The 27,483-nt window shown below is 48.0% G+C and overlaps 2 protein-coding genes across 7 annotated transcripts in view; one reads left to right on the forward strand and one right to left on the reverse strand.

The window, feature by feature from the left end:
* The window catches only part of SMIM11 (small integral membrane protein 11), a 28,541-nt gene continuing 1,058 nt past the window's right edge, over window positions 1-27,483 (forward strand). Inside the window, exons 1-5 of one of the 6 annotated variants that reach the window (XR_010343930.1) lie at window positions 1-84; window positions 4,306-4,420; window positions 11,141-11,307; window positions 24,064-24,118; window positions 24,555-25,688. Coding sequence is in view for 4 of the 6 variants with exons in the window: in XM_064380125.1 (XP_064236195.1) it covers window positions 4,409-4,420; window positions 11,141-11,305 (177 nt within the window). In the remaining 2 variants the exon portion in view is untranslated. Of the gene's footprint in view, window positions 104-3,648; window positions 3,705-4,305; window positions 4,421-11,140; window positions 11,308-14,257; window positions 14,746-24,063; window positions 24,119-24,554; window positions 25,689-27,483 lie in introns of those variants that run through there. The other 5 variants (XR_010343931.1, XM_064380125.1, XM_064380127.1 and 2 more) reach the window with 5 other exon arrangements.
* On the reverse strand, window positions 18,768-19,769 carry CUNH21orf140 (chromosome unknown C21orf140 homolog). Its single transcript, XM_012445943.2, has one exon. The coding sequence runs from the start codon at window positions 19,714-19,716 to the stop codon at window positions 18,961-18,963; it is 756 nt and encodes a 251-aa protein (XP_012301366.1). The 5' UTR covers window positions 19,717-19,769; the 3' UTR covers window positions 18,768-18,960.

A 27,483-nucleotide genomic window follows, 5' to 3' on the forward strand; every position in this document is an offset into this window, starting at 1 on the left:
GGTGCGTTTCGGGACGTGTAGTTTTCCCAGTGGAAGTCGTGGTTTGTGTGCGGCCGGGCGCTGGAGGCTCTGCCGCCAGGAGCAGTGAGTGTGTGACGTCGGGGTAGGAGGGAGTGACTCGAACTCAGTATCTCTTTGGGGTGCTGCGATCTCGCGGCCGGCCCTGCGCTATAGTTTTGCCGGCCTCCTGCCACGCCACGTCGGGGATCCGGAGGGTGAAGGCCGCCAGGCCCTATCCGCAGGGCGTCCCTGCTGGATCCGGCCGTCAGGCGCCGCCAAACCCGCAGAGCTGCGTGTTCCGGCTGGCACGCGGCCCGGGCGGGGCCCAGGATTGGTTCAAGCCTAAGGGTGTTGGTCCCCGAAGGGTCTAGGGGGACGATCGAATGTTCTGGAAGGGCAGGGGAAGCAATGACAGCCCTTGGCCCTCATTCTCAGGTCTGAGGGGGGGCAGGTGGGGAGAGGACCCTGGACTGTCCCCCCGGGTTACCCAGGAGGAGCTGAGGCCCAGAGAGGTTCAGCGACTCGCCCAGGGTTGCACAGGGAGCACAGACACCGACGTTGCTCTCCAGGGCCTGGGCTTCCAGCAGGAAGAGAGGCGGAAACCTGTCATTGCTCCTCGGCAGATCCCTGAAATGCTGAGATGAGTCTGGGTAGCTGAGATCGGGCGGGGCTGGTTTCTTGAAGGTCAAGGCCCCCGTGTAGAGGGGCAAGTGATGCCCAAGGTTCACCTGGCAGCCCCCTCCCTGGACCTACTTCTGTTTATGGTTGGATGAAGGGTTGGGTGAAAAGGGTAGAGACTGGGAATGAGAACAACTTCAGAAAGTTCAGACAAAGGGCACAGCATGATTAGTGGCTGGAAGGAGACAGCAGGTGACAGACTGATCCTCGAATTTGTTAGGGGTGCCGAGAAGAAAAGGTATTAATAAATTGTGGACAACACATTATCCATATTTCTTTAGTTGGCCTAACCAAAATAAGCGAATAGCTTTTTTGTTTCTAGCAGAAGCCTGACAAAGGAAGACAGGTTATTTTTGCAGTGAAGGAAATGGAAATATTTGGAGTTGTAGCTAAGCCGCTTGTTACTTTTGAGTTTTAAGCTAAGATCGTGGATAGTTCCAGGGAAAGTTAAAAATTTCCTGCACTTCGTAGACTTTATGCCCCTCAAAAGTCTCCATCTTGTTGGCTTTTGCAGTTCAACCCTCAGATACCAGCTGCCTCTTGTTTCTAATATTGCATCAGGTGTACATATGGCAGCAAAGCAAGTAGCTTACCGATACTTTTAACTTTTTTGTTCTCATTTGCTGAAGGCTGAAGGGTGCTATGGAAATGGCTGGCTTGGGCATGCAATTGAAGGGAGGTGGGGAGAAGCAGGCAGTTGGTGGGAATGAGCAGGGCAGATCAGGGTGGTTCACTCTCTTGCCTCCCACCCCGCTACAGCCCTTCTGTTACTGTTGCAGGTTGACTCTAAATGTTTCTTTCATAAAGAGTTGAATGTTATCACTCCAGGTATGAAGTTGAGGCAGCTGCCAGTATGTTTTGGCAGTCAGGTTCTGTGATATGAGCGAGGATGGTGAATTGTGAATTCCAGAGTTGCAGAATTGTTCTTTAGATTTAGATTTTTCTTTTTTTTTTTTTTTTTTGAGATGGAGTCTCAGTCTATCATCCAGGCTGGAGTGCAGTGGCAATGATCTTGGCTCACTGCAACCTCTGCCTCCTGGGTTTAAGCGCTTCTCCTACCTCAGCCTCCCGAGTAGCAGGGACTACAGGTGCATGCCACCACACCCGGCTAATTCTTTGTATTTTTAGTAGAAACGGGGTTTCACCATGTTAGCCAGGATGATCTCCATCTCCTGCCCTCGTGATCCACCCGCCTCTGCCTCCCAAAGTTCTGGGATTACAGGTGTGAGCCACTGCACCCAGCCTAGATTCTGATTTTTTAAATGACAACACTTAGGTTCAGAGGGTTAATGACTTACTCTGTATGTGACGCCATGGGTGCCACCAAGAGGAGAGTTCAGGTCAGTCGTCCTGGTCCTCAGGTTGCTGTTCTTTATTCCATGCCCTGCTGTCTTGGAATGACTGCATTTTGCACTGGATGCCACTGGTCTGTATCCTTCAGCTTGGCATGTCCGGTAGTGGATGGAGCGAGATTTAGCATAACAACAGTGGCTGACATTTAATGCTTTCTGTGTGCTGGCCATGGTGCTTCGTGTTTACAGTCTAATCTGCAAGAGAATTTACAGATGGGCAAGTTGAGGCTGAGAGAGGCCAAGTGACTTGTCTGAGGTTACATTGCTAGTAAACACAGCACAGGCTTTCCAGAGGGCCAGACCACGGGATATTCTTTTTCATTCATTTCCTCCTGGAAGATTGTTGGACCTATTTCTTATTCTTGACTTTGGGAATCAATATTCTACATACATCAATTCACTGGATATGCAGTTTTGCCTCAGAAAATTTTGAGCGAACAGCCAGACTCATCTACTGTATTTGTATACAACTCAATTATAGCAGGAATTATAAAAATAATGTTTATAAGACCTTTAACATTTTAATATACAACACAGCCAATCACTAAGATTATTAGAGATTCTCAAAGTGGAAATTGTAGCAATAGGTTATAACATGTTAGGAGCATATTTCTTTAGTGCAGGTCAGAATCTGCTTCTCCTTAAGATAAGTGGGCCATTTGTACGTGAAGGTAATGAGCAAATTCAGCCACCATCATTACAGTCAAACAGATCTACCATTTAAATTCCTATCGCTAGCTTATCTGACTTTGAAAAAGTCGTAGGGAAAACTTGGCTATGTTGTGCCGACTGCTAGCTTGTTTTCAAGATATTATAATCTTGAATAGATGGGGAATGAACTTTTTATACTTAGATATCTTTGTAATTGAAAAAAAATTTTTTTGAGATGGAGTTTTATTCTTGTTGCCCAGGCTGGAGTGCAATGGCTCAATCTCGGCACATTGCAACCTCTGCCTCCCGAATTCAAGTGATTCTCCTGCCTCAGCCTCTTGAGTAGCTGGGATTACAGGCATGCGCCACCAGGCCCAGTTAATTTTGTATTTTTAGAAGAGATGGAGTTTCTCCATATTGGTCAGGCTGCTTTCAAACTCCCTACCTCAGGTGATCTGCCTGCCTCAGCCTCCCAAAGTGTTGGGATTACCAGCATGAGCCACCAAGCCCGGCCAAAAGTTTTTAAAAAATTGTCTTGCCTGAAGTTCATCTTATCCCCATTCTAAAGGCCTTTGAAATTTTCAGCCACTTTTCTTAATTATAACTGTAGGTGCATTTCAAGAGAAGTGTTTCCCTGACTTTTGAATGCAAAGCTCACTGCCTGCGTCAGCATAGTGCCGAGGTTAAAGCCCCGGAGCCAGACTGGATGGGTTTGAATCCCAGGCCCACCTGTGAGAGCTTGGACGTGTCACTACATTTTGTTTCCTCTTCTGTAAAGTGGAGACAGTAAGCTGTTTCATGGGGTAGTTGTGAGGGCTAAATGCCTTAACTCATTAAGCACTTCAGCCACGTTTTTTGTGTCTGATACAAAAAAGTTAAGCTATGATTATTGTGCTATAAAGCATTGAATTTCAGAAAAAGTAGGGGCACTAAGCACCGTGTCTTTGACACTCTTCTTCATTTACAGATAGGACTGAAGCCCCAGAGGGAAGTCACTTATCAGAGATGTAGGAGGCTCTTGGGGTATGTGTCCTAGTCTGACAGTAGTGACCGCCAAGGCCCTGGAGTGAATCCCGTGCTGGGGCTCCCCCTGCCTTCTCACTTCCTTCCTGCCTTCTGCTAGGTCTCCCTCAAGCTTTAGAGAGAATTCTGCATGTGAGTTGCATCTGACAGTTTTTCTGCCCTGTCATTTATTCCCTTGCCTCCAGATAATCCTTGAAAAAACCAAGATGAGCTTAATTAACACTCAGAGGACTTGTCAAAGACACTCACTCCCAAAACAGCCTGTGTTTAGGTCTGGAGCAGGTAGAGGGACAGATTTTAGACATGGGCTCTTAGGTCCACAGATGAATGGGATGGGAGCACATGGCCCCTCGGGAGCGGCGCTGGGGGCTACAGAGAGCTGCTGAGGAGGGCTTTCAGCTCAGTGAGGACCAGTCCTGTCTGGGGCTTCGCCCAGCCCGTCCACTTCCCAGCAGTCTCTCAATCGCCTTATCAGGACACAGCCCACCTCTCTGTGATGCTCACTTTCTGTTCACATGCCTTCTCTCCATCAAAGAGACATCTTTCTAAGGTGGTCTGCCCTACGAACTCCAAATTGACCTGTTTCTTTCTTACTGCCCAGATCAGACCTTCCAGCTCCCTGGACTTGACCTTCCAGCCGCCTCTCATGTACTTGTCTGGTGGGAGTTTGTATTGATCAGGAGTGAATTTACAGTTGCTCTACCATGAACTGGAAGGTGAGTATAGTTTCAGGGACACACACCCATGTCAGAAACACACGCACATCAGGAACATACACCGCTGCTGGGCGCACACACTCATGTCAGACACACATGCCCGTCAGACACACACGCCCATCAGACACACACACCCCAGGTGCACACACCACTGTTGGGCACACACCTCTTTCAGGTACACACCTGTCAGGTACAGGTGTGACAAATTCTTTTCTCAGTCAGTGTAGTGTTAGCATAAATATTTATGGCTTGGGGTTTTCCCTTCTGATTGTGAAAATTCAGAATAACAGTTCTATACAAGTAGATTGATTAAAAAGAAAAAGGTGAAAGCATAATATTTATATTTCATTTTAAGTTAAACATAAATGTACATTTACTCACTGGACTTGTGGAAGAAGGCCAGGCCTTTTCTTCTTGTGTGCATTCACTAACTTCAAATCTTCCTCACTCGTCTTACAAAAACTATACTTTTAAAGCTTTACCTGCAATTTTGCATTTTGCTTTCTTTTTTTATACATTTTTTTGTGGAGATAGGCTTCCATTATGTTGCCCAGGCTGCTCTTGAACTCCTGGGCTCCAGCAGTTCTCCTGCCTGAGCCTCCCAAAGTGTTGGGATTGCAGGAGTGAGCCACTGTGTTCAGCCCATTTTGGTTTCTTTAGAGTAGGTGCAGTGGGCCGAATGTCTGTGTTTCCCCGGGTTCATATGTTGCAACTCTAGTGCCCAGTGTGGTGGTATTTGGAGTTGGAACCTGTAAGAGGTAATCAGGTGAGGAAGCTGGAGCCCTAATGTATGGAATAGTGACCTTATACAAAGGACTCCAGAGAGCTGTCTTACCCTCTTTCTCCCATGTTGGGGACACAACAGGAAGTCAGCTGTCTGCACCCTGGAAGAGGGCCCCACTAGAACCCACCTGGACTGCATCCTGATCCCCAGGCTTTCAGCCTTCCAAACTGGGACAAATATCTTTTTAATAAGTCACCCAGTCTGTGGCCCTTTGTTGGAGCCTGAATTGACTCAGACAGTGGATTAAGATCTTAGGAAGCGCTGCACACAGCATCTTTCCAGAGTTTCATGCTCTTCCCTAATCTTCTACAGTTGTCTTGCCAACAGCATTTTTTTTCCAGCTCAAACTTGAGTCTTTCAAAGTATTCAACTTGATTTTCATAAAAACTTTTGTTTTACACAGTCATATTTCACAAGTGTAATGTTTAAATAAGTTATCGAACATAGCGTCAAGTACAACTTAAATTGCTTGGCGAATAAACACACCTGACCCTTGTGAAACATTAGATTCAACTGGTGGGAGCGGAAGTTCAAGGGCAGCCAGAGAGTAGGTCAGCAGTCAGGTTTCACAGAGAGAAAGGAGAATGTCATTTTAAGTCCCTGAAGTCGATAAGGTGAGGTGGAGCTTGGTGAAGAGAGTAGCCACTAAAATACACGCTTATTGTAGTCACTTAGCAAAGCCTAAAGTCAAGCAAAAATTATACATTGTCTCACCATCTAGAGATGGCTACTATTAACAATCTTGGTATAATAATCCTTTTCTGTATATATATGTGGCGTGTTCTCATACATAGGATCTTATTATATGTGTTTTTTCAATTATTATACGTGTTTTTTCAATTATTATAAGCATTTTTTTCAAAACATCCAGTGGTTTTCTATTGCAAGGAGAAACTGGAAAGGTCTGGAAGCAGGACCAGGGAGCCAGGAAAGTGGCTTTCCCATCTTCCCCAGCTCTTTGGGGCAAGGGGCTTGGCAGGCCCTGCAGGAGGGCTGAGGCCTCAGGACCTGGCGTTAAGTTAAAGATGCAGAGTGAGTGTTCTGTGACCGGTTGAATGATACAGGAGAGTTTGTTTAGCATGCCTTGAGGATCAGAGCTCACAATGGAAAGGTTGGGAGGGAAAGAAGAGGCAGTGAGAGGATGGGGAGGGGAAGGAGCGGAAAGCAGTGTGGGGTGAGGTTTAGGGGGCCATTCGCCCACTGCAGTGGCTAAGTCAGTGGAGGTGAGAGGCAGTAACTGGTACTAAGGGCCTGGGTCCAAGGCATTAAACCTAATGCTTCAAGGTGGTGTTTCTCACCCTGAGGACTAGTTAAGGCAAGGATTTCAGGCCCCATGCCCAGAGCTTCTGATTGGGTAGATCTGGCTGGGGCTGAGAATATGCACTTTTCTCAAGTTCCAGCGGCGCCGATGCACACTGGCTGCTGAAGCACACCCATCGCTGATGCACACCGGTGGCCGATGCACACTGGTTGCTGAAGCACACCCATCGCTGATGCACACCGGTGGCCGATGCACACTGGTTGCTGAAGCACACCCATCGCTGATGCACACCGGTGGCCGATGCACACTGGTTGCTGAAGCACACCCATCGCTGATGCACACCGGTGGCCGATGCACACTGGTTGCTGAAGCACACCCATCGCTGATGCACACCGGTGGCCGATGCACACTGATTGCTGAAGCACACCCATCGCTGATGCACACCGGTGGCCGACGCACACTGGTTGCTGAAGCACACCCATCGCTGATGCACACCGGTGGCCGACGCACACTGGTTGCTGAAGCACACCCATCGCTGATGCACACCGGTGGCCGACGCACACTGGTTGCTGAAGCACACCCATCGCTGATGCACACCGGTGGCCGACGCACACTGGTTGCTGAAGCACACCCATCGCTGATGCACACCGGTGGCCGACGCACACTGATTGCTGAAGCACACCCATCGCTGATGCACACCGGTGGCCGACGCACACTGGTTGCTGAAGCACACCCATCGCTGATGCACACCGGTGGCCGACGCACACTGGTTGCTGAAGCACACCCATCGCTGATGCACACCGGTGGCCGATGCACACTGGTTGCTGAAGCACACCCATCGCTGATGCACACCGGTGGCCGATGCACACTGATTGCTGAAGCACACCCATCGCTGATGCACACCGGTCGCCAAAGCACACCGGTCGCCATTGCACACCGGTGGCCGATGCACACTGGTCGAAGGCAATGTGTGGAGACTTTTCTTCTTTAATTGTGGAGTGGCACCAACCCACTTGACCCTTGGGCCAGTTTTGCTTGTGACAGTTTTTTCTGCCGTCAGGAACAAAATCTGCCCAAACCTTCCCAGCCTCAGCACCATGGCTTTCATGGAGCAGCTTTGTGTTTAAACACAGCCCCTTCCAATGTAGCGTTAGAAAGGAATGGCCCCAGGCTGGGCACTGTGGATCATGCCTGTAATCCCAGAACTTTGGGAGGCCAAGACGGGCAGATCACTTTGAGCTCAGGAGTTCGAGACCATCCTGGACAACATGGCAAAATCCCATCTCTACAAAAAAAAATACAAAGATTAGCTGGGCATGGAGATGCGCCCCTGTAGTGCATCTGGGAAGCTGAGGCTAGAGAATTGCCTGAGCCTGGGAAGTGGAGGTTGCAGTGAGCTGAGATTGTACCACTGCAGCCTGGGCAACGGAGTGAGACCCTGTCTAAAAAGGAAAGGAAAGGAAAGGGGAAAGGAAGGAAGGAGGGAGGGAAAGAAGGAAGGAACGAAGGAAGGACCGACCCTGATTGCAGAGAGCTGCAGAAGGTTGAAGCATTCTTTGAAGGATTGTGTACCCCCAGAGCATCCGGAGGCCTTCCCCCTCTGGCTCAATGGGCCATGGCTGGCAGCGACAGTCAACACTACCTGTGCATTAGCAACAAGTGTGGCCTAATTATTTAAAAACTTCGTTATTCCCATTTTACAGGTATTGGGGTTTTGTTTTTAAAAATTAATGTAGATCTAGGCCAGGCACGGGGGCCCATGCCTGTAGTCCCAGAACCTTGGGAGGCAGAGGTGGAAAGATCGCATAAACCCAGGAGTTCAACACCAGCCTGGGCAACATAGTGGGACCCCATCTCTACAAAAAATAAAAAATTAGCTGGGCATGCTGTCACGTGCCTGCAGTCCCATCTACTCAGGAGGCTGAGGGGGAGGATTGCTTGAGCCTGGGAGCCGTGATCATGCCACTGTACTCCAGGCTGGTTGGAGTCTCAAAAAAAAGTTAATATAGATCTAGTCTACCCTGGTAGCGTTCATTTTCCTCCCTGAAGATCTGCATGTTTCAAGAAATAAAAGGGGCTTGTTAAAAGGAAATTAGAGGAAGTGGTTTCACACCACTGAAGGTTAGTGCCTAGGAGAGGGGCAGGAAAGGGGCCCCGAGGCCCTTCGCTTTAGCCTATTAATGTTCTTGACCTCTGCTGCCCTTGTTCTTCCTCCTTCTCAGTCCAGACTTTGGCCTCTTGCCATGACTCTTCACTGTCTGTAAAAGAAAGTGGGCACTGAAGCCTCCCACCTGTGTCTGTTGGCTGATGCATCTCCATTTTCATGGGTTTTCTAACTTCTGGATGAGAGTGTACACTCCTGCAATTGCTAAAGCTAGGTTTCCTATTTGGATTGTAGGGAGCTATGGGCAGTAATGTGGGCTTTGTTATATTAATAGCAGAACCCCATTGGTTTATCCGGAGAGACTGAGAAAGCTGGAAGACAGTAGCTTTTCCCAGTGTGATGCAGTGTGTCAGATAGCCTGGAAACGCCTAGCAAAAAAAAAGTTTATACAGCAACATTCTTTTCATAGCTGGTTTGTGTGCATGGAGTCAAACCTTCACCACTAAAATGTGAACCTTCAAGAAAACAGAGGATCTCAAGGTTTATTGAAGGGAGGGGGTTAGCGTAGGGAAAGAAGAGCCTGGTAACCAAGTCAGTATTTGAAACCGCTTACGTTTACCAGGGTAAAAAGTTGAAAAGTTCCACTTTCAGAACGTTTTCAGTCTTTTATACTGATGCCAGAGTGATCTTTCTGAAGTATATGTGATGTGTTTATTCTTTACTGTTAAAATGATTTCGTGGTTGAAAACTATTAGCTAATTACTGAGTGTTCTTGTGTTCTTATTGTTTTAGTAGATTTAAGTATTTGCATCCCTGCCTCCTCCCATGATTTTCATTCCATTTCTGTTGTATCACGTTATATCCTTCTGCATATCCATTCATAACCAGTAAGATGATTTCAGAGGTAGTGAGTCCAGTTGCCTCTGGAAATTTCAGTAGCCAAGCCATAGTGTATTTGCATAATGTAATTGTGAAGGAATGAATCATACATAGTAGGACAGCGTGATGCTACGGAGTTGGGCTTTGGAGCTGGGTCAGGCCCTGCCTCGCTGACTGCTGCTTCCCCGCCTCTGCATTTTCTCAGCTCCGCTGCAGTCAGGGCGATCCATCTGCTCACGGAGGTAGCTAAGGACGAAAGGGAGAGCCGCGTAAGGCACTTTGCGTGCCATGAGTTCCAAGTCGACAGTAGCTGATGGCTACGGCTTCTAAGTGTGAAATCCACATCTAGTTCTGAGTCATAAAGAGTTTTGATACAATCATAGGAACATATATCTACATACATTGTGATTTCCTGAATTTCAGCATATTGAGAATCAGGCATCAGTGGAAGGGAAGGGAGACTGGCCCTGGGGTTAGAATGTCCTTCCAACTAGCTCCTCATGAGGGAGCTGTGGGACCTCTCAGCCTCTCAGCCTCCTGGAGCTCGACTTTCCTTGCTCGTATAACCAGGGGGTCGACTAGGTCACCCTGAAAGTTCTTTTCAGCCCCTCGGTGCTGTGAGCATCGTGCACACCAACTAGGTTCAGATCAACTTCAGTTAGACTATTAGAGGGAGGTGCACATGTACCCCCATAGTAGAATCTCATTTTATTGGTATTACATAGAATAAGTGATTGGCAGAAATATAAGGATTTCTTTGGGTGTAGTGGCGCATGCCTGTAGTCCCAGCTACTCAGGAGGATTTATCTGGGTTTTTTGTTGTTGTTGTTGTTTTAAGATACGGGATCCTATCAGGTAAGATGCTACCTGGTCCTCTAAAATAATGATTGCTCAACTGAAGCATACCTTTATCACCTAAAAAGCACATAATTATCATTCAGGTCATACTCACCATGTGTATGGAACTGGTATTTGCTTTGAGGTACTACTGCAGTATGTAGAATTTCACAAAAAACTTACTAGTGCAAATAGTGAAGAATTCAAATTCATAGTTTTTCCCTAGATTTTATTTTAGTAAATGGGTTTGCAAGAGCAGTTAATAAGTAGCTATGTTTTAATGTTTTCAGTTCTGTTGTGTTTTATTTTACCATCAAGCGCCAGTGCTAATGAGTCTCTAGAAACAAGAGAAAATCCAGAGTACGAAAGCTGCAGTTTCCAGAAGCAAGGTCTGATTCACCTTGACTTTGCAGGTGAAGGGGCAGGAGCTCAGAAAGGCCCATTGCCTGACCCAGGTCGCACAGTCAGTTGGTGCAAAGTAGAGCTGTGACCCAGGCCTCCCGGCTCCAGCTTCTTTGACTGGATCTGGCTGCTGCCTCAGAAGCAAGGGCCTGGGTGATCGGCAGGTTGCACGGTTTGAGCTGAGAGACACCAGCCTCACCACGCTGGTAGTTGACTGGTGGTCTCCTCCATGAAGCCAGTTGCAAGCAAGCCACAAAGAGCAGAGCTGTAACGTGACTGTCGGCCCCGTGGGGATGCAGACCTTTTCTGCCTGGTCTCCAGTGTAGCCCCCGCTCCTAGCCTCGTGCCTGTTGCAGAATAGGTGCTAAGTAAATATTTGTTGACTGAAGGAACATAAAAGAAACCTCCCATATCAGTGATGGAACATTTAGCATGACTTCTTTCTTCTTGAAGGTTCTTGAACACGTGCCCCTGCTGCTGTATATCTTGGCAGCAAAAACGTTAATTCTCTGCATGGCATTTGCTGGAGTGAAAATATACCAGAGAAAAAGATTGGAAGCAAAACAACAAAAACTGGAGGCTGAAAGGAAGAAGCAATCAGAGAAAAAAGATAACTGAAGGTGAGTTACCAGACCTTGCAAATGGGAGCTGACCAGTGGGGTGACCAATGAATGAATGAGAGAGGGCTGAGGCTTCCCTGTCCATCCAGTCGGAAGGGCTACATGGGGGCACGTGGCCTCACCTGTTCTCTATAAGGGCCAGGTATGCAGATCCTGGGCCTGGACTCTGAATGCTGCTGAGCCAAGGCTCACAGAGGGTTAGTTCATTCTTCTCAAAACCTGAAGTGCAGTGGTTCTTCACAGGTATTGGGTTAAGAATTGAGGACTTAGTGACATTCTGGACCGACTTCCCAGAGAAGCATATACTAAAACCATCTGCATTTGTGTGGGGAGAAGTTTGCAGATGTGAGGAGTCACAGGTCATTTGAAATTCTCAGATTAAGAAACCCTGTTATCTTTAAGATAAAGTCCGACTCCTTGGTATGACTGACAAATCCCTTCCCAGTCTGGTCTCAACCCAGACTTCATTTACCACTTCTGCCCACTCCCTGTGGGCCATTCCTCGCCACCATGGCCTTTGGCCTTGCTTATTAGGTTCTTCCCAAGGACCTCCTCACCAGGCCGGAGGGCGCACTCATCGCTGTCACCCAGTGCCTGTCACCTGTCACAGTGCACACTGGTGGGCTTAGAACATACTTGGGGAGTTACAATACATCAGGGCACCAGAAAGTTACTGTTAAGCCCCTGTTACAGATTTAGCACCTGACAGTTCACAGCTACGGTGATTCTGGTGTGTTGATGTAGTTTCTTCACTTTGCAGATTGAGTTTTTTACTTTAAAAATTGGAGGATTCAGCCAGTGTGGTAGCTCATGCCTGTAATCCCAGTGCTTTGGGAGGCAGAGGTGGGAGGATTGCTTGAGCTGAGGAGTTTAAGACCAGCCTGGGCAACATAGGGAGACTCTGTCTCTACAAAACTAAAAAACAAAACAAAACAAAACAAAAAAAACCACTTGGTCACACACTTATTGGGTGTAATAACACATGCCTGTAGTCCCAGCTACTCAGGAGACTGAGGTGGAGGATTGCTTGAGCCCGGGAATTCAAGGCTGCAGCGAGCCATGATCACACCATTGCACTCCAGCCTGGGTGACAGAGCGATAACCTGTCTAAAAAAAAAAAAAAAAGGATTCAAATATGTGGCAGTGGTGGGGGTTCTAGGTCAGTGCTTCCCAGACCTGGCTAATGATCAGAATTGCCCAGGTGTTTGTTAAAATTCCCAGGCTTCAACCCAGAGAGATTCCATAATGTCTCTGGTTAGGTTTCGGTATCTGGTTTTTTTTTGTTGTTGTTTTTAAGATGCGGGATCCTACTCTGTCATCTAGGCTGGAGTGGTGCAGTGGCATAATCTTGGCCAACTGCAGTCTCAGCCTCCGGGACTCAAGCAATCCTCCCACCTCAGCCTCCCAAGTAGCTAGGACTACAGGAGCATACGACCATACCTGGCTAGGTTTTTAAAAAACTCTTTAGTAGAGAAGGGGTCTTGCTGTGTGGCCTGGGCTGGTCTTGTACTCCTGGGCTCAAGAAATACTGTCTCTCAGCCTCCCAACGTGCTGAGGTTACAGGTGTGAGCCACGTGCCCAGCCTCTGTTCTTTTGAAACCCATTAGGTAATCCTTACGTTGTCTTCTCAGCAACAGGTCATCGTAGGAACCACTGAGCTCGGTGACCCCCCAAACCCAGCGCACTCTGAGATTCCATGCTTCTGTCAGTAGGAATTCCTTTGCAGTGCAGTCACACTTGTTGAGGTTAAAGGCCTACCGATGAGGAATAGTAGCAACACCTGCTGGGTGGTTCTTCTGTGCTGGGGACTTGGCCAAGCATTTCATGCGCAACTGTGTCATTCAGCCCTGATGACTCTGTGAGGCATGTTCAGATTGAAAGAATGGCTCACTCTGTACATGGTGAAGAACAGAATCAGAAACCAATCCCAGGTCAAATGCATTCAATCATCAGGCCCAAGCCCAAGCTGCCCTGCCTTCCTGAATACAGGCAAGTGAGCTTGTAGGGACACTTCACTCTGTTACTCACCCCTTCCAGCATCTGCCCACCACTTGCTGGTCCTCAGTGAGCTGTAGGCTTTTGCTAGTTAGAAGTTAATTTCCTTTTTTTTTTTTTTAAAAAAAAAAGAGATGTTTTATTGACAAATTCAGGAGTAGGCATTAGGATGGGGAGGAGAGACTTTAAAAAGGGTGAGGGAAGGCAGTTTAAATTAAAACGTTGCTGATTGAATTTATATTCCTGACAGTCCTCATTTTTTGTGTTAAACTGATTAAAGGAAGAAAAGATGAGATGGAAGATCATAAAGGCTTTTTCCCTCCCACAAACGTCACCAGAGACCTGCAGTAAGTCAGGGCTGGATGGCTTAGAACCAACTCGGGGCCTGGGTCTTCCTCTCTAGGCTGGGAGCTTCTTAAAGACTAGAGCCTTGCTTCAAACAAAGGGAGTTTTCAGGCCAGGCGAGGTGGCTCAGGCCTGTAATCCCAGCACTTTGGGAGGCTGAGGTGGATGGATCACTTGAGGTCAGGAGTTCGAGACCAGCCTAGCCAACATGGTGAAACCCCGTCTCTACTAAAAATACAAAAATTAACTGGGTGTGGTGACACGTCTCGGTAATCCCAGTTATACTCAGGAGGCTGAGGCATGAGAATTGCTTGAACCTGGGAAGCAGAGGTTACAGTGAGTCAAGATTGTGCACTGCACTCTAGCCTAGGCAACAGAGTGAGACTTTGTCTTAAAACAAAACAAAAAACGGGGGTGGTTTCAGATGGAAGGGAAACGTGATATTAAAAATACATTCATTAATAAATAGACTTGAGTGATAGATAGACTTGCGTGATGTCCATTTGTTTAGTCTGAATGGCTGAGCATAGGTGTTTATGTTGAGCCAGTAAAACATTAGGTATACCCTTATGAAACATTTCCTACTCATCCCTTTGGTTTTCCCTTCTAGATTCTGCAATGTAAATGTCAGCTTGAGTGGATTCCGGCTGAGAAGAAAGAGGAGAGAGACTTAATTATTGAACAATGTGTCAGAGGATAAACTCCCAACCTAGACCTTTCACTCAAAATAGTGTGAATTTGTATATGCTTTTAAAAGAACCAGTATTAGCCGGGCATGGTGGCTCACGCCTGTAATCCCAGCACTTTGGGAGGCTGAGGCGGGTAGATGCTTGAGGTCAGGAGTTCAAGACCAGCCTGGCCAACATGGTGAAACTCCGTCTCTACTAAAAATACAAAAGTTAGCCGGGTGTAGTGGCACACATCTGTAATCCCAGCTACTTGAGAGGCTGAGGCAGGAGAATTGCTTGAACCCAGGAGATGGAGGTTGCATTGAGCCGAGATCGTGGCACTGCACTCCAGCCTGGACAACAGAGCAAGACTCCATCTCAAAAAAAAAAAAAAAATTAACTTAAAAGAAAATAAATAAAATAACCAGTATTTTGTTTACTAAAATATCTTTTTTAAAAAAGGTGTCATGGCTTTTGGAATAAGTCGAAATGTATCTCTCTCTCTGTCTCTCTCTCCTCTCTCTCTCTGTCTCTCACATAGCACCCTCCACCCTATGTTGTAAAGGCGGGGGTACCTCCTGTACCATCTCAAGCTGGGGGGGTCCCACGTCAGAGGCTTCCACAGAGGACGAGGTGGTGCAGAAGCATTTGCTGTGGGGGTGGGGTCCCCAGCACTGGGTGCCTGGGCCAGCTACGACCCCACCCCAGGCCCCCTCATAGGCTGCCCTCCTGGACCCTCATTTCTCCTCTTTCCTTCTTACAGGTGCCACGCCCCTGGGAGAGCGTTTTCACTGTTAGGTGGCGGGAGGCTGTGGATGTCTAGGAGAGCTGGCTCCTGTGCTAACTATGAGGGTCCTCGCAGCGGGGAAGCGTGGGAGCCCCAGGGTTTGCTTTGTCCTCTCCTCTCCTCACCTGTTTGCTCCTTGGGATTTGCGGATGAGATGAAGGATGAGGCATCCATAGGAGTTGCTGGAACCAAGGGCAGGGAGGATGGGAAGAGGTTGTACCCAGCACCTAACACACACAGATCTCTGTGACAAGAGCTCATGCTCTCCCGCTTCTAACAAGACCCCAGAGTGGATGGGGAATGAGGTGGCAGCAGCCAGCGCCAGAAGCAGGGTGCAGCGTTTGGTCTGGTTGCTGACGGCTGCATGGGAAACTTGCAGGAGTGTGTGTTACTAAATGTCTACCCGTCCTGGCCCAGCTTTGTAGCAGGTTGCGTTTTCCATGTGGGGAGTCAGGAGTTCCATCTTAAATTGCACCATGCTTGCTGGACTCTCTTCATCACAATTTAGGAAGCAGGAGAGAATTTACAAAGTTCCGGGGACAGACAGACCCTGGTCCTACAAGCTGCAGAGCTCAGCATAGTCAAAGCGGACTTTCACGTAAGCCCAGACCTAAGCCTCTCTGAAGGAGGCCACTCCATCCTTTGCCAGGAGCTCTGTCGACTTTATTCTGCCTAATCCTGCTGTGACCTGGGGTCCTGTTGGAACATGAATGGAAGACCAGAGCAGGGGTGGAATGCCCTTGACTTTCTGCCACCTGACCCCCACACGTCCATGACATGCTCAAATGGGGCCTAGAACTGACCCTGGGCCATGGCCTACCATCCTGCCTGTGTCAGGGCCGCTCCGCAGCCTGGCAGGCCACCCCGCCCACCCTGGCCCGTGTTCCTGCCCCAGGGGCCTGGCCTCTCTGCTTACTGCCCATCCCGCGGGTGTAGGGCATCACCTGCTCCTGCCTTGCCTGGCATCAGACCTACGACCTCGGCAACATTTCCTCATTTCCTCCCTCATGCCCACCCACCTGTGTGCCCCCTAAGTCCAAGGAGGGTGGGGGGTCTGCTGGCCAGGAGGCACTCAGGTGCTAAACATAGTGCTTTTCTAGGCTTTGAGGTTTAAAGCTACACTTTGGAATTTGTGGAAAATCTGGCCATCTCGGAAAATTTGGTAGAAGATGACCTAAGGATGGAACTAAACCACTGTCATCCCGATCGTGCCCATGGCTTTTCCGGTTTTTCTTTTTGGTTTTATTTTTTTTAGAGATGAGATCTTGCTGTCCCCTAGATTGGAGTGCAGTGGTGCAATCATAGCTCACTGCAGCCTTGAACTCCTGGGCTCCAGTGATCTTCCCACCCCAGCCTCCGGAGTAGCTGAGACTAGGCCGTGCTAATTTTTTTATTTTTAGTAGGGACAAGGGTCATGCTGTACTGCCCAGGCCGGGTGTAGGTTTTTTGTGAAGAGCATTTGGGAGTTTTGTTTTTGCTTTGTTACTTTTCCTGTACCACTAGGGGGAGATGATTAATCACGAATTGAAGGGGTTTGTTTCTTTCTTTTCTTTTTTTTTTTTCCAGTAAAGAAAGAATTTAATTGAAGTAAGGCAGGCCACGGGGAATGGAGTTATTCAAATCAGTCTCTCTGAAGGCTCAGAGGTTAGGGGTTTTCAAGGTGGAGTTCTGGCTATAATTCCACTCTTTCTTCCTTCTCCCTCTCTCTTTCTTTTTGAGAAAGAGTCTCACTCTGTCACCCAGGCTGGAGTGCAGTGGTGCGATCGGAGTCCACTGTAGCCTCAAACTTTTAGGCTCCAGCGATCCTCCTGCCTCAGCCTTCTGAGTGCCTGCAACCACAGCCGCTACACCTGGCTTAATTGTTTTAAGCCACCAAACCTGTGGTAATTAACCTGGTGAAACAACTCCTATTGCGTAGTCTATTTGTGAGGTCTTTTTCCCCCAGGATTTCATGTACATTTTAGGATTTAAGTTCTTTGAGAGCAAACCATGGTACTCAAACTTCCTTAGTCACTTCAATGTGCTGTCATTGTGCAGGCCCACGTGTAGGGCCCAAGTTTTGAGAGATGAGTGGTTTTTCCCCTACATCCCGTTTATTCCACGCCTCCCAGGGTTCTGGAATAGTAGGCACCAACAGCTACACATGCTGAACTCACACCACTGTCTGTGATGTGGGAACTACTGTTATGTACCGCAAACTAATACAGCACCGTTGGCTGTCAAGTGAGGCCTGGAACAGTGGAAACTTGGTAGTTCTGAGTGGTTGGCTCTCTGAGGTGTGATTCATCTCCTAGAAAAATGCTCTCAGGATTTCCTTTGTAACCAGGACAAAGTGCCGTGGAAGTTAACCACTTAGTTGCTGAAAAGCATTGAACACCCACTTCGGTCTGGCAAAGTCTTTCTGAATAATACAGGGAGGTTCAGGAGGGAAAGAAGCCAAGCAGAAGGTGGGGCGCTTTCTGCACTTGGCTGTCAGAAACCTGGACTCACAATTTTATTGAGCCCCTTAGGGGTTGGGTAGGAAGTTTTTCTTTCTTTACTTTGTTTTTTTGAGACAGGGTCTGACTCTGTCACCTAGGTTGGAGTGCGGTGGTGCGATCTCTGCTCACTGCAACTTCTGCTTCCCAGGGCTCAAGCGATTCCCATCTCAGTCTCCCGAGCAGCTGGGACCATAGGCGTGTGCCACCGTGCCCAGCGAATTTTGGTATTTTTTGTAGAGACAAGGTTTTGCCATATTACTGGCCTTGAACTTCTGAGCTCAAGCAATCCTCCCTGGCTTTCCAAATTGCTAGGATTACAGGTGTGAGCCATTGTACCCAGCTCAGAAATTTTTATAACTTGTTTTTATTTCAAAGAGCTTATGTTTTTTTTTTTTTTTTTTTTTTTTTTTGAGACGGAGTCTCGCTCTTGTTACCCAGGCTGGAGTGCAATGGCGCGATCTCGGCTCACTGCAACCTCCGCCTCCTGGGTTCAGGCAATTCTCCTGCCTCAGCCTCCTAAGTAGCTGGGATTACAGGCACGCGCCACCGTGCCCAGCTAATTTTTTTTTGTATTAGTAGAGACGGGGTTTCACAATGTTGACCAGGATGGTCTCGATCTCTTGACCTCGTGATCCACCCGCCTCGGCCTCCCAAAGAGAGCTTATGTTTTTAGAGCCCCTTTTTTTTAGATTCATGCAGAATTGAGTGAATTGAGAGGGTGTCCCACCACCCACCATGCTGTCAACATCCCATATAAATTTATAAGTCTTTTTTATTTTAGAGGCAGGGTTTCACCTTGTCACCCAAGCTGGAGTGCAGTGGACAACCATAGCTCACTGTAGTCTCAAACTCCTGGCTCAGGTGATCCTCCTCCCTCAGCCTCCCAAGTAGCTAGGACTATAGATGTATGCCACCTGGCCCATCGGCAATGTCTTGCCCGTGGCAAGCTGGATCCCTGTGAATTACTTTGGTGGGCGGAAACTGGTTGGCACCCTATTTAATTTGGACTTTTTGGGGGATAACTGCACACTGGTTCTCTTTTTTTCTCAGACCTAAATTTTGACCACACAACCTTTCAGCCTGCTCACCCCCACTCACCCCCATCCTCCTTTGGGCTGGGTTAGCCCCAGTCCACCCCCGACAGAGCCCTCAAAGTAGCCTTTTCAAGATAAGAGTCGAGACCCCTAACTTACCAACAAATTTTAATGAAACTTCTAGAAAAAGTGCTTTGTCAACATCCTTAGGAACCGCTCAGTTCTTGCAGCATGAGAGCGCTGGTGAAGTCTGTTTGGCTGCAGTGGTGTGGAATCCATCTCAGCAGAATTGATGGTAAAGAACAGACACGCAGCAGCCTCACTGCTTGTTGGAGGAATTGCCCTTAAGAACATTTCCCAAGATAGTGGTTTTCCCATCTCCGTACTCTGCTAGTTAATGTTCTCCACTTGCTTGGGTTTATCCTTTCAATCCCTTCAGTAATTAAACTGCTGAAAAGTATATATTGGTAAGAACAGACATTATCAATGGACTGCAAACAATACTCTTTTCTGTTATTGATGATAAACCATGTCAGACAAGACCAGACTGAGTCTAAAGGGTTCAGGTAATTGCAGGGGGAAGGCAGAGAGAGTAGTTCATGGCCACAGGACTTGGCCACCTCTGGGCAACACACAATGTTTGCTAAGTTAATGACTGCAGGGATATAGAACTGGCCCTCAGTCTCTCTGTCTTCCTTTGGCCTCCGCTCTTCCTGCTGCCTTCTTTCTTTGACCACGATAACACACTTTCCATAGGCCTTCCTCACCACGTCACAGAACTCAGAGAAGAGGCTGTCTTCTTGTTTGATACACAGCTCATCTCTTAGGAACATCCGATATTGCCAAGGCACCCATCCCTGACTACCCCCAGCGTGCACAATACACCAACTTGGGGTTTGCATGTAATATCCATCACTAACGTCTTCCCCAGTTACGAGACTTTCTGGGATACTGGCTTCCCCGAAATATATGGTCTTAAATCCATCATATTGCAGTGTTCTCAGGGTTTTCAGATATTGGAGACATTGCTTCCTCTTGATGCCATCAAATTGACTTCTGTTAATGATGTTTCTGAAAAGAGGGTTTGCAAAGTGAGACATGGTGGCTTCTCAAGTGTTTTTAAAAACTTGCATGTCTGCATCTGGGGAAAGATGGCAAGTGGGGGATGATGACCTCATAAAGGGCTTTCTTACAGCTGTGCCAGTCCCACAGATACACTTCAGGCTTCAAAGCATCATGAACAACTCCCTGCTGACCCATAAAATATGGAAATTGCTGATGCTACCCAGAAAAATGCTACTTTGGCATCACTTCTGCAACGGTCTGAGACAGAGGTTTGCAATCTGTTAGTAGCAGTGAGTCTACTGGTTTGGCTTAAGGTGGAGAGAAATGTTTACATTCATGTATCCATTTCAAAAATAGTTACTGAGCACCCGCTATACACCAGGCATTGTGCCTGGCACCAGGGGTATAGTCACGATACACCCAGGGAGTCCTGGACTTACATGTTGTGTGAATGTGTATGCACAGAATTTGTGCCAACTGCCTTCCCATTGGTGCAACCAAGAGTGATTCTTACAGGTGGCAGAAGGAAGGTATGGCAAATAGCAAAAGAAAGTCAGTTTGCACACCTACCTTCCACCGGAGCTTGCAGTAGGATTAGCTTGAGCTAATTCAATACCCCATCTGGAAAGCACTTTTAATTTTACATACTCAGGCAAAATGACAGTTTGCTTCAACAGTTTCTTCAATTTCCTTTATATTTTCTTGCCTTGTTGGCCAGGCTGGTCTCAAACTCTTGACCTCAGGTGATCTGCCTGCCTTGGCTTCCCAAAGTGCTGGGATTACAGGCTGAGCCACTGTGCTCAGCCAGTGATTTTTTACTTTTGTCAATTTGCTAGGCAAAAAGATCATTTTGTTGTTTTAACTTGTTTAATTATGAGTAAATCTGGCAATATATTATGAAAACAATAACAAGAGGAACTTGATATAAAATGTGCAAATTCAGACGTCCTCGAAGATCATTTTAGAGCCAGCATGAAGTGGGGGGCGCTGGTATAGGTAAAAAGATAGAAAATAGGTAATGAGATTAGGCTTCCCCTTGCTTTCAAAACATGGTTTGGGAGCCTCAGAACTGGTTCCACTCTGTGATAGCCTGAGTACTGTTCCCCCAACTTTTGGCTCTCAGCCTTCCAGGTGCCAGCGGGATGGGACTTCCCTGCCCCTCATGGTTGAGAGAAGCCATGGGCTTATTCTAGCTAATGAGGTGGATGGAAGTGGCGTGTGTCTCTTCCAGGCCTAGAGCATTTAATCGTCCAGGTGAAATTCTCAGGGACTCTTCCCCCAGGTGCTGAGAATGGCAATGTTTCCAGAGGGTCTGCGGGGGCAACCTGAGTCTCAGAGCACAGTCCCCAGCAGACCTGCTGCACACATGTGGCAGGGAAAGGAAGAGAGCCAGCTGTCTGCAGCCACTGAGAGTTTGGGGTGGTTGTTTTCATAATGAAACCAGCTCACCCTAACTCATACAGTCTGAGTTCCATAGTTGGGGAATAGGCTCTTGGGCCCCTCTGCTCTCACAAAGCAATAGTCTAGCTAAATCCATCTATCGGCCAGGCACAGTGTCTCACGCCTGTAATCCCAACGCTTTGGGTGGCCAAGGTGGGTGGGTCACCTGAGGTCAGGAGTTGGAGACCGGCCTGGCCAGCATGTGAAACCCCGTCTCTGCTAAAAATACAAAAATTAGCGTGGCATGGTGGTGGGAGCCTATAATCCTAGCTACTTGGGAGGCTGAGGTAGGAGAATTGCTTGAACCTGGGAGGCGGATGTTGCAGTGAGCCAAGATAGCGCTATTGAGCTCCAGCCTGGGCAGCAAGAGCGAAACCCTGTCTCAAAAAAAAAAAAAAAAAAAAAAAATCCATCTATCTAGGGAGCAGAGAATGGGAGGTGCTGGCTCGCACACCCTAGACAATTGTTGGAAAGGCAGGACACCAGGCCTGGAGTGATCCCTCGGCCACCCTCCTAGGTGTGGGTCTTGAGGCCACACCGACAGGAAGTGGCAGAGATGGGACACACATTGGTCTTCTCACTCCCAGTCCAGCACTGAGCTGCGAACTGCCAGGACACCATGCCCCCACATGAGTGGTCTTCCCACTCCTCACCTTGAAGGAAAAGTGTTTTTTGGACAATGGAGACATTACATGGGCTTTGGAATCCATTAGACCTAGCTTCTTGAACATCTTGCTAGCTGTGTGACAATATACAAGTTTCTTAACCTCTCTGAGCCTCAGTCCTCTAATTACACTCCCCTCATAGAGTTTCTAAGAGCATCCCTGGGGCTGGCATGTGTCAATGCACCTAGCATTTGATGGAGTTTGTTAAATGTTGGTTATCTTCTCTCCCTATTGCATCTTGAATGGTAAAGCGTTGCCTGCCAGCTTCCATTTCCCCAGCAGTGCCCTGAGCTCGTTCAGGTGTTCATCCATCTCCCACAGAACTTAGGTTCTTTTGGAGGAAGCCACGTCAAGTCCTGCTCCAGCCTTAAGCCAATCTGCACATTCCCTGCTCTGCCCCATTGCCAGGTTCGGGAGTGTGCTCATGATCTAAGCGCCCCCATCCCCAGATACATCTCAGGATTCTTGCTTGGACTTCTGGACACTCAGGCTCCTCCGAGAAGGAATCGAACTTGCTCCTCTCCATGTCCTTTCCTCTAGGAGATGTGTCCTCATCAATATGTTCAGACGCGTCCCACCCCAGCAGGGGACAGCCTGGGCTCAAGCTGGGACCCCTATTTAATTTATTTTCTGCTAATTAAACTTCCTAATATACTCCACTCTAAGTGTGTTTGCAGGCAGGGGGTGTGGGATGAGCGGCCCTGCCTGGCTGGGAGAGGAGGCAGCTCCCTGCTGCACTATGTATTCATAAAGAGACGCATGCATGGCAGTGCCTGTCTGGGCCTAGGTGGCAGCTTAGGACGGAAGGCACGTGGCAATCAGGGTTTCAAACAACGCAGGAAGAACACTGCTTCAGGGAAGACAGCTCAGCATCTCCCTGGCAAAGAATAATGACATAGATAATACTCTCCAAAGAATTTCAGGATTTTGAGCAAACAGAAAAGCAACACAGAAATTCATATCATCAAAACAATATGGCTTTACTGGACACTTAAGGCTTTTATTGGAGGCTCAACAGCAGAATCCTGCTGGTTGGTTTCACTTCGTCGATTTTCCGTTGTGTCTAATTACATTGCTAATGCTGAAGGCGGATGACCATCAGCTCTTTTTCTTGCTTGTCCTGAGGTTCATCCACCAATGTTTCAGTTCTGTTGTAAGATACTGTCCTGAGCCCCCAACATCTCGTGCATGCTGCTTTTTTTTTTTTTTTTTTTTTTTTTTAAGAGTTCGTAGCCAGTGGAAGACTCTCCTCTGTTGCACACTTATGTTCCCTCCCCACCAGGCCTGGGAGGAGGAGTGTAGCTTGTGGGGGCTGTCCATATGCTGTGGACCATGCAGAGCCTGGAGAGGTCATGGCCGCTTCTAAAAGTGATCTGCCCTGAAGCCTTCCCTCTGTAGGAGGCATTTATTAAACGCCAGGTTCCTGAAAGGCTCTGGGATGGGCACTCCCTCTCCTGAGCCCTCTCTTTCATTACTGCTTTTCTATTTCTGGCCAGGGTTCCCTGTCCCTCCTCCCTGCTCCCATGGGACCCCAGTTCACCTCCATCTTTGCTCAGTTGCCCTGCACTGTAGTAGTCCATTCACACGCTGTCTTCTCCAGAAGAAATAGCTGGAGGAGAAGTTTACAGGGTTTCCTGGGCCAGGGCTGGTCTACAGTCACCGGGCAGCAGGAAACAAGACTTCGGGGCCCAGGAATGCCAAGGCTGGTGGGCAGGTACAGGGGGAGCTCTCCACCACTGTGCAGCCTGGAGGCTGTTTCCCCTTGACCCTGCTGATGGGACCCCAGGCACCTCAGGCTGCCCACTACCCTGCCCCCAGCGGGCTCCCAGTGCCCCAGCTTCCCTGCATGCCTGCCTGACATGGACAGTGCCCCCTCAGGCCTCAGTACACCCTCTGTCCTGGAGGTGTGTGCCATGGACCCTGTGTGCCATGGGCCCTGTGTGCCATGGGCAAGGTGCACAGCCGCCTCCGGGCCACCCCACCAGCGAGTGAGCTCCTGGCACCCTGGCTCTCTCTGGTCACCCATCTACCAGTCTTGCGGCTTCTGTACACTGGAGGACCTGCTCCCTGGGGACTGTGGGCCAACTGTGGCCCCTGCCAACTGTGAACTTCCCCTCCTGCCAGCGGCTGCAATCACAGCTTCCCTAAAGACGTCTGAAGCCCAGCCTTGGGGAACTGAGTGGAACCTTCCCTGGGTACTGAGCCCTAGGGAACCCTCGAGAGTTCTCTTTGTACTTTATAGTTTCTTCCTCACTAAGCTTAATCATTTCTTTACAGGGAACTTCCTCTGTTCAAGTGACCGTATGGTTTCTGCCTCCAGCTTCATTTTTTGGTACCGTAAGAGAGGCAAGCATGGAGCATGGGGATGCGGGGGATGGGCAATTGGCAAGCAGGGAGATGCGTGCAGCACACTTAGTGCCTGGTACACACCAAGTTCTTTTAGTCTGGATTTCATTATTTTTAAATGGGTATTGCTATTTTTAAAAGAACAGTTGCAAATATTTATTGTGTATTTTGCAATAAGTGGGTAAAGATCAATAAGATATTGTAGATCAATTGATCAGTAAGTTATCTTTTATTCTTTTTTTTAATTTATTTTTTTGAGACAGAGTCTTATTCTGTCACCAGGCTGGAGTGCATTGGCCTGTTCTTGGCTCACTGCAACCTCTGGCTCCCTGGTTCAAGCAATTCTCCTACCCCAGCCTCCCGAGTAGCTGGGACTACAGGCGTGCGCCACCACGCCCCACTAATTTTTGTATTTTTGTTAGTAGAGACGGGGTTTCACCATGTTGGCCAGGATGGTCTTGATCTCTTGACCTTGTGATTCACCTGCCTTGGCATCCCAAAATGCTGGGATTACAAGTGTGAGCCACCACGCCCAGCCGATATCTTTTATTCTTAAAAATCATATTCTCCTGGTTCAGTGGGAAACAGACTGCTGACCTGTATTTACAGTATTATGTGGTAAGTGTTCTCATTTTCAGGTGTGTATTTGTCTGTTCTCATGCTGCTAATAAAGACATACCAGAGACTGGGTAATTTATAAAGGAAAGAGGCTTAGTTGACTCACAGGTCCACATGGCTGGGGAGGCCTCGGGAAACTTACAATTATGGCAGAAGAGGAAGGAAATATGTCCTTCACATGATGGGAGGAAGGAGAAGTGCAGAGCAAACGAGAACTATAAAACCTTATAAAACCATCAGATCCTGTGAGAACTCAATCACTGTCATGAGAACAGCATGGAGGTAATTACCTCCCACCAAGTGCCTTCCAAGATGTGAGATTATGGGATCTACAGTTCAAAATGAGATTTGGGTGGGGACATAGCCAAACCATATCAAGGTGCCTCCTGCGAGCCCCTACCTCCACCCCTCCTTCATCCTTGCCCTCATTCTGCAGTGATTTGGTGAAATCTGATCTCTACCTCAGTTTCACGGCCTCCCCATGACTCCAGTTACTTCCTGATTAGCTTAAACTAAACCTAACTAGGTTACCCTAGGAAAGCATTTCTGTTCCTGACACCTCCCAAGTGCTGCTTCCACTCCACCTGTATGTGTCTGGGCACATCCCTGCGCCCCTTTGCTGGCTTCCAACCCACTCATTTCAAGCATTTATCCCATGAGTTTCATAAAATCATAGAAGATCAGGGCTTGAGGCAGTGGTGAGGAAATGATAGGAAAGACATTTCTGGATGTATTCTGCCATCCTGCAGATCCCTAAACCACCTCTCCCCCTTCTTTCTCTCCCTCCAGAGAACAGCTTCTCCTTGACTCCCATGGAATAGTTCTGCTCACATTCATGAGCCCTTCCGGTCTCACTTCCTGTACCAAAACTTGGCAAACAAATGTAGTTCTTGTCCTTGGAAAAATTCTGTTGAATAAAATTTTCTCTGTTTGATCCATCCAAATGTTTACAGAGTGCTATAGAAGACCTGGAGGAACAAGCAGTTCTGCCTTAGGGATCAAGAAGGTTTCACAGAGAGGGTGATATCTGAGCAACAGTGCTTTTTTTTTTTTTTTTTTTTTTTTTTAAGGAATCTTGCTCTGTCGCCCAGGCTGGAATGCCATAATGCAATCTTGGCGGATCACTGCAATCTCCACCTCCTGGGTTTGAAGGACTCTTCTGCCTCAGCCTTCCAAGTAGTTGGGATTACAGGTGCCTGCCACCATGCCCAGCTAATTTTTGTTTTTTCACTATATTGGCCAAGCTGGTCTCTAACTCCTGACCTCAAGTGATCCACCCACCTTGGCCTCCCAAACTGCTGAGATTACAAGCATGAGCCACTGCGCCCAGCCAACAGTACTTTTAATTGGCATTTTCTTCAAAGACTTTGGTGTCCTCTGGACATACAAGGGGCCCATGACCCAGCCTCAGCCAATCAGAGCACTCCACTTCCTGGGCCACCTATACACCTGCTCTTCCCTGATCCACTACAATGCCCTTACTCTGAGATCTGAAATCTGAGCAAAAGCACAAAAAGGCAGACATGGGAGCTGAGCTGTCTTTTGGGAGGATCCTAGTGAGAACCTTCTCCAACTGAAGCCACCAAGTGAGGACCTCAAGACAGACTAACCCCTTTCCTTCCTGAGGCTGGGAGGAGCTGCTGTCCTTTTGATTGTGTGAGCTACCTCAGTTGCCTTCCCCCAAATCTTTCACACACACACACACACACACACACACACACACACACGCAGGCATGAGCTAGGTAGAGCTGTTTTCTGTAATTGCCAACAGAACACTAACTGTATTTGAAGAATGAGCTGGCATTCTTCTGCTCTAGTAGAAGTCAAGGCGATCGGTTATGAGAATCAGGCCCGCCAGTAACTCCAGGAAGAGATGCATAAATACCAACAAATGTTTAGTCCCTAAATTCTTTCTTTAAATCCTTCTTTTTAAAAATGTGATGAGTACATCACACAAGAAAATCAGATTGTAATGCAACCAAGTCGATGCGGGTTTTATTTAGAAGAGATGGGTTACAATCACCCGGGGAAGCTCCAGTTACCTTGATTTGGTCTGTTACAAACCCTGGTACCGTCAGCCACAGATTCCCAGAGGAAGTCATTCCTGGATGACTTCCTCACTGAATTTAAATAATTTCCATTTCAGAGGAATGACTTTATCTGACCCGATCCCCTAAATCTTAGGGGAAACTTACACAGGGACAAAGACAGTAGGTATCAGGAATGCTAAGAATCTGCGTGTTCTGTCAGTGTCTCCATCAGGGCTGGTGGCACATGCAAATCTCTTTCCCACTCTCTGGTTGAACACTTAACGCCATGGTGCCCACACCTTTCCAATTAGTCCATGTACATGGGGTTTGTCAAGACAGTGGTTCATGGTCCTGACCCTGAGCATGTCAGATTTCAGGCGTTTTATGCAAAATACCCATACTACTTGGGATCATTTCCCACTGGTAGTGCTCACAATGGAGCCAACACAGCCCTAGTTCCCATCCAACACATCTCCAAGGCTGACTCGCAGACCAGCTCCCAGAAAGGGAGTGATTTTAGATCAGGCAGCAGAGAGGTGGCCTAGGAAGGCGTCCTTGGGGTTCATGCACCTGTGTCTGGGCGACAACAGGAAGACGGTGGCTTCTGCTCCTTGGGAGGTACCTTTGGAGCCAATCTCTGATCACATGTATAACAGGACAGGCATCCTTGGGGTTTCCATGGCAGTTTACTGACAGTCGGGGG

Source organism: Aotus nancymaae, unplaced genomic scaffold, assembly GCF_030222135.1.
Source record: "Aotus nancymaae isolate 86718 unplaced genomic scaffold, 86718_ANA_hifiasm-v0.15.2.pri h1tg000022l_1, whole genome shotgun sequence".
Taxonomy (NCBI): Eukaryota; Metazoa; Chordata; class Mammalia; order Primates; family Aotidae; genus Aotus; species Aotus nancymaae.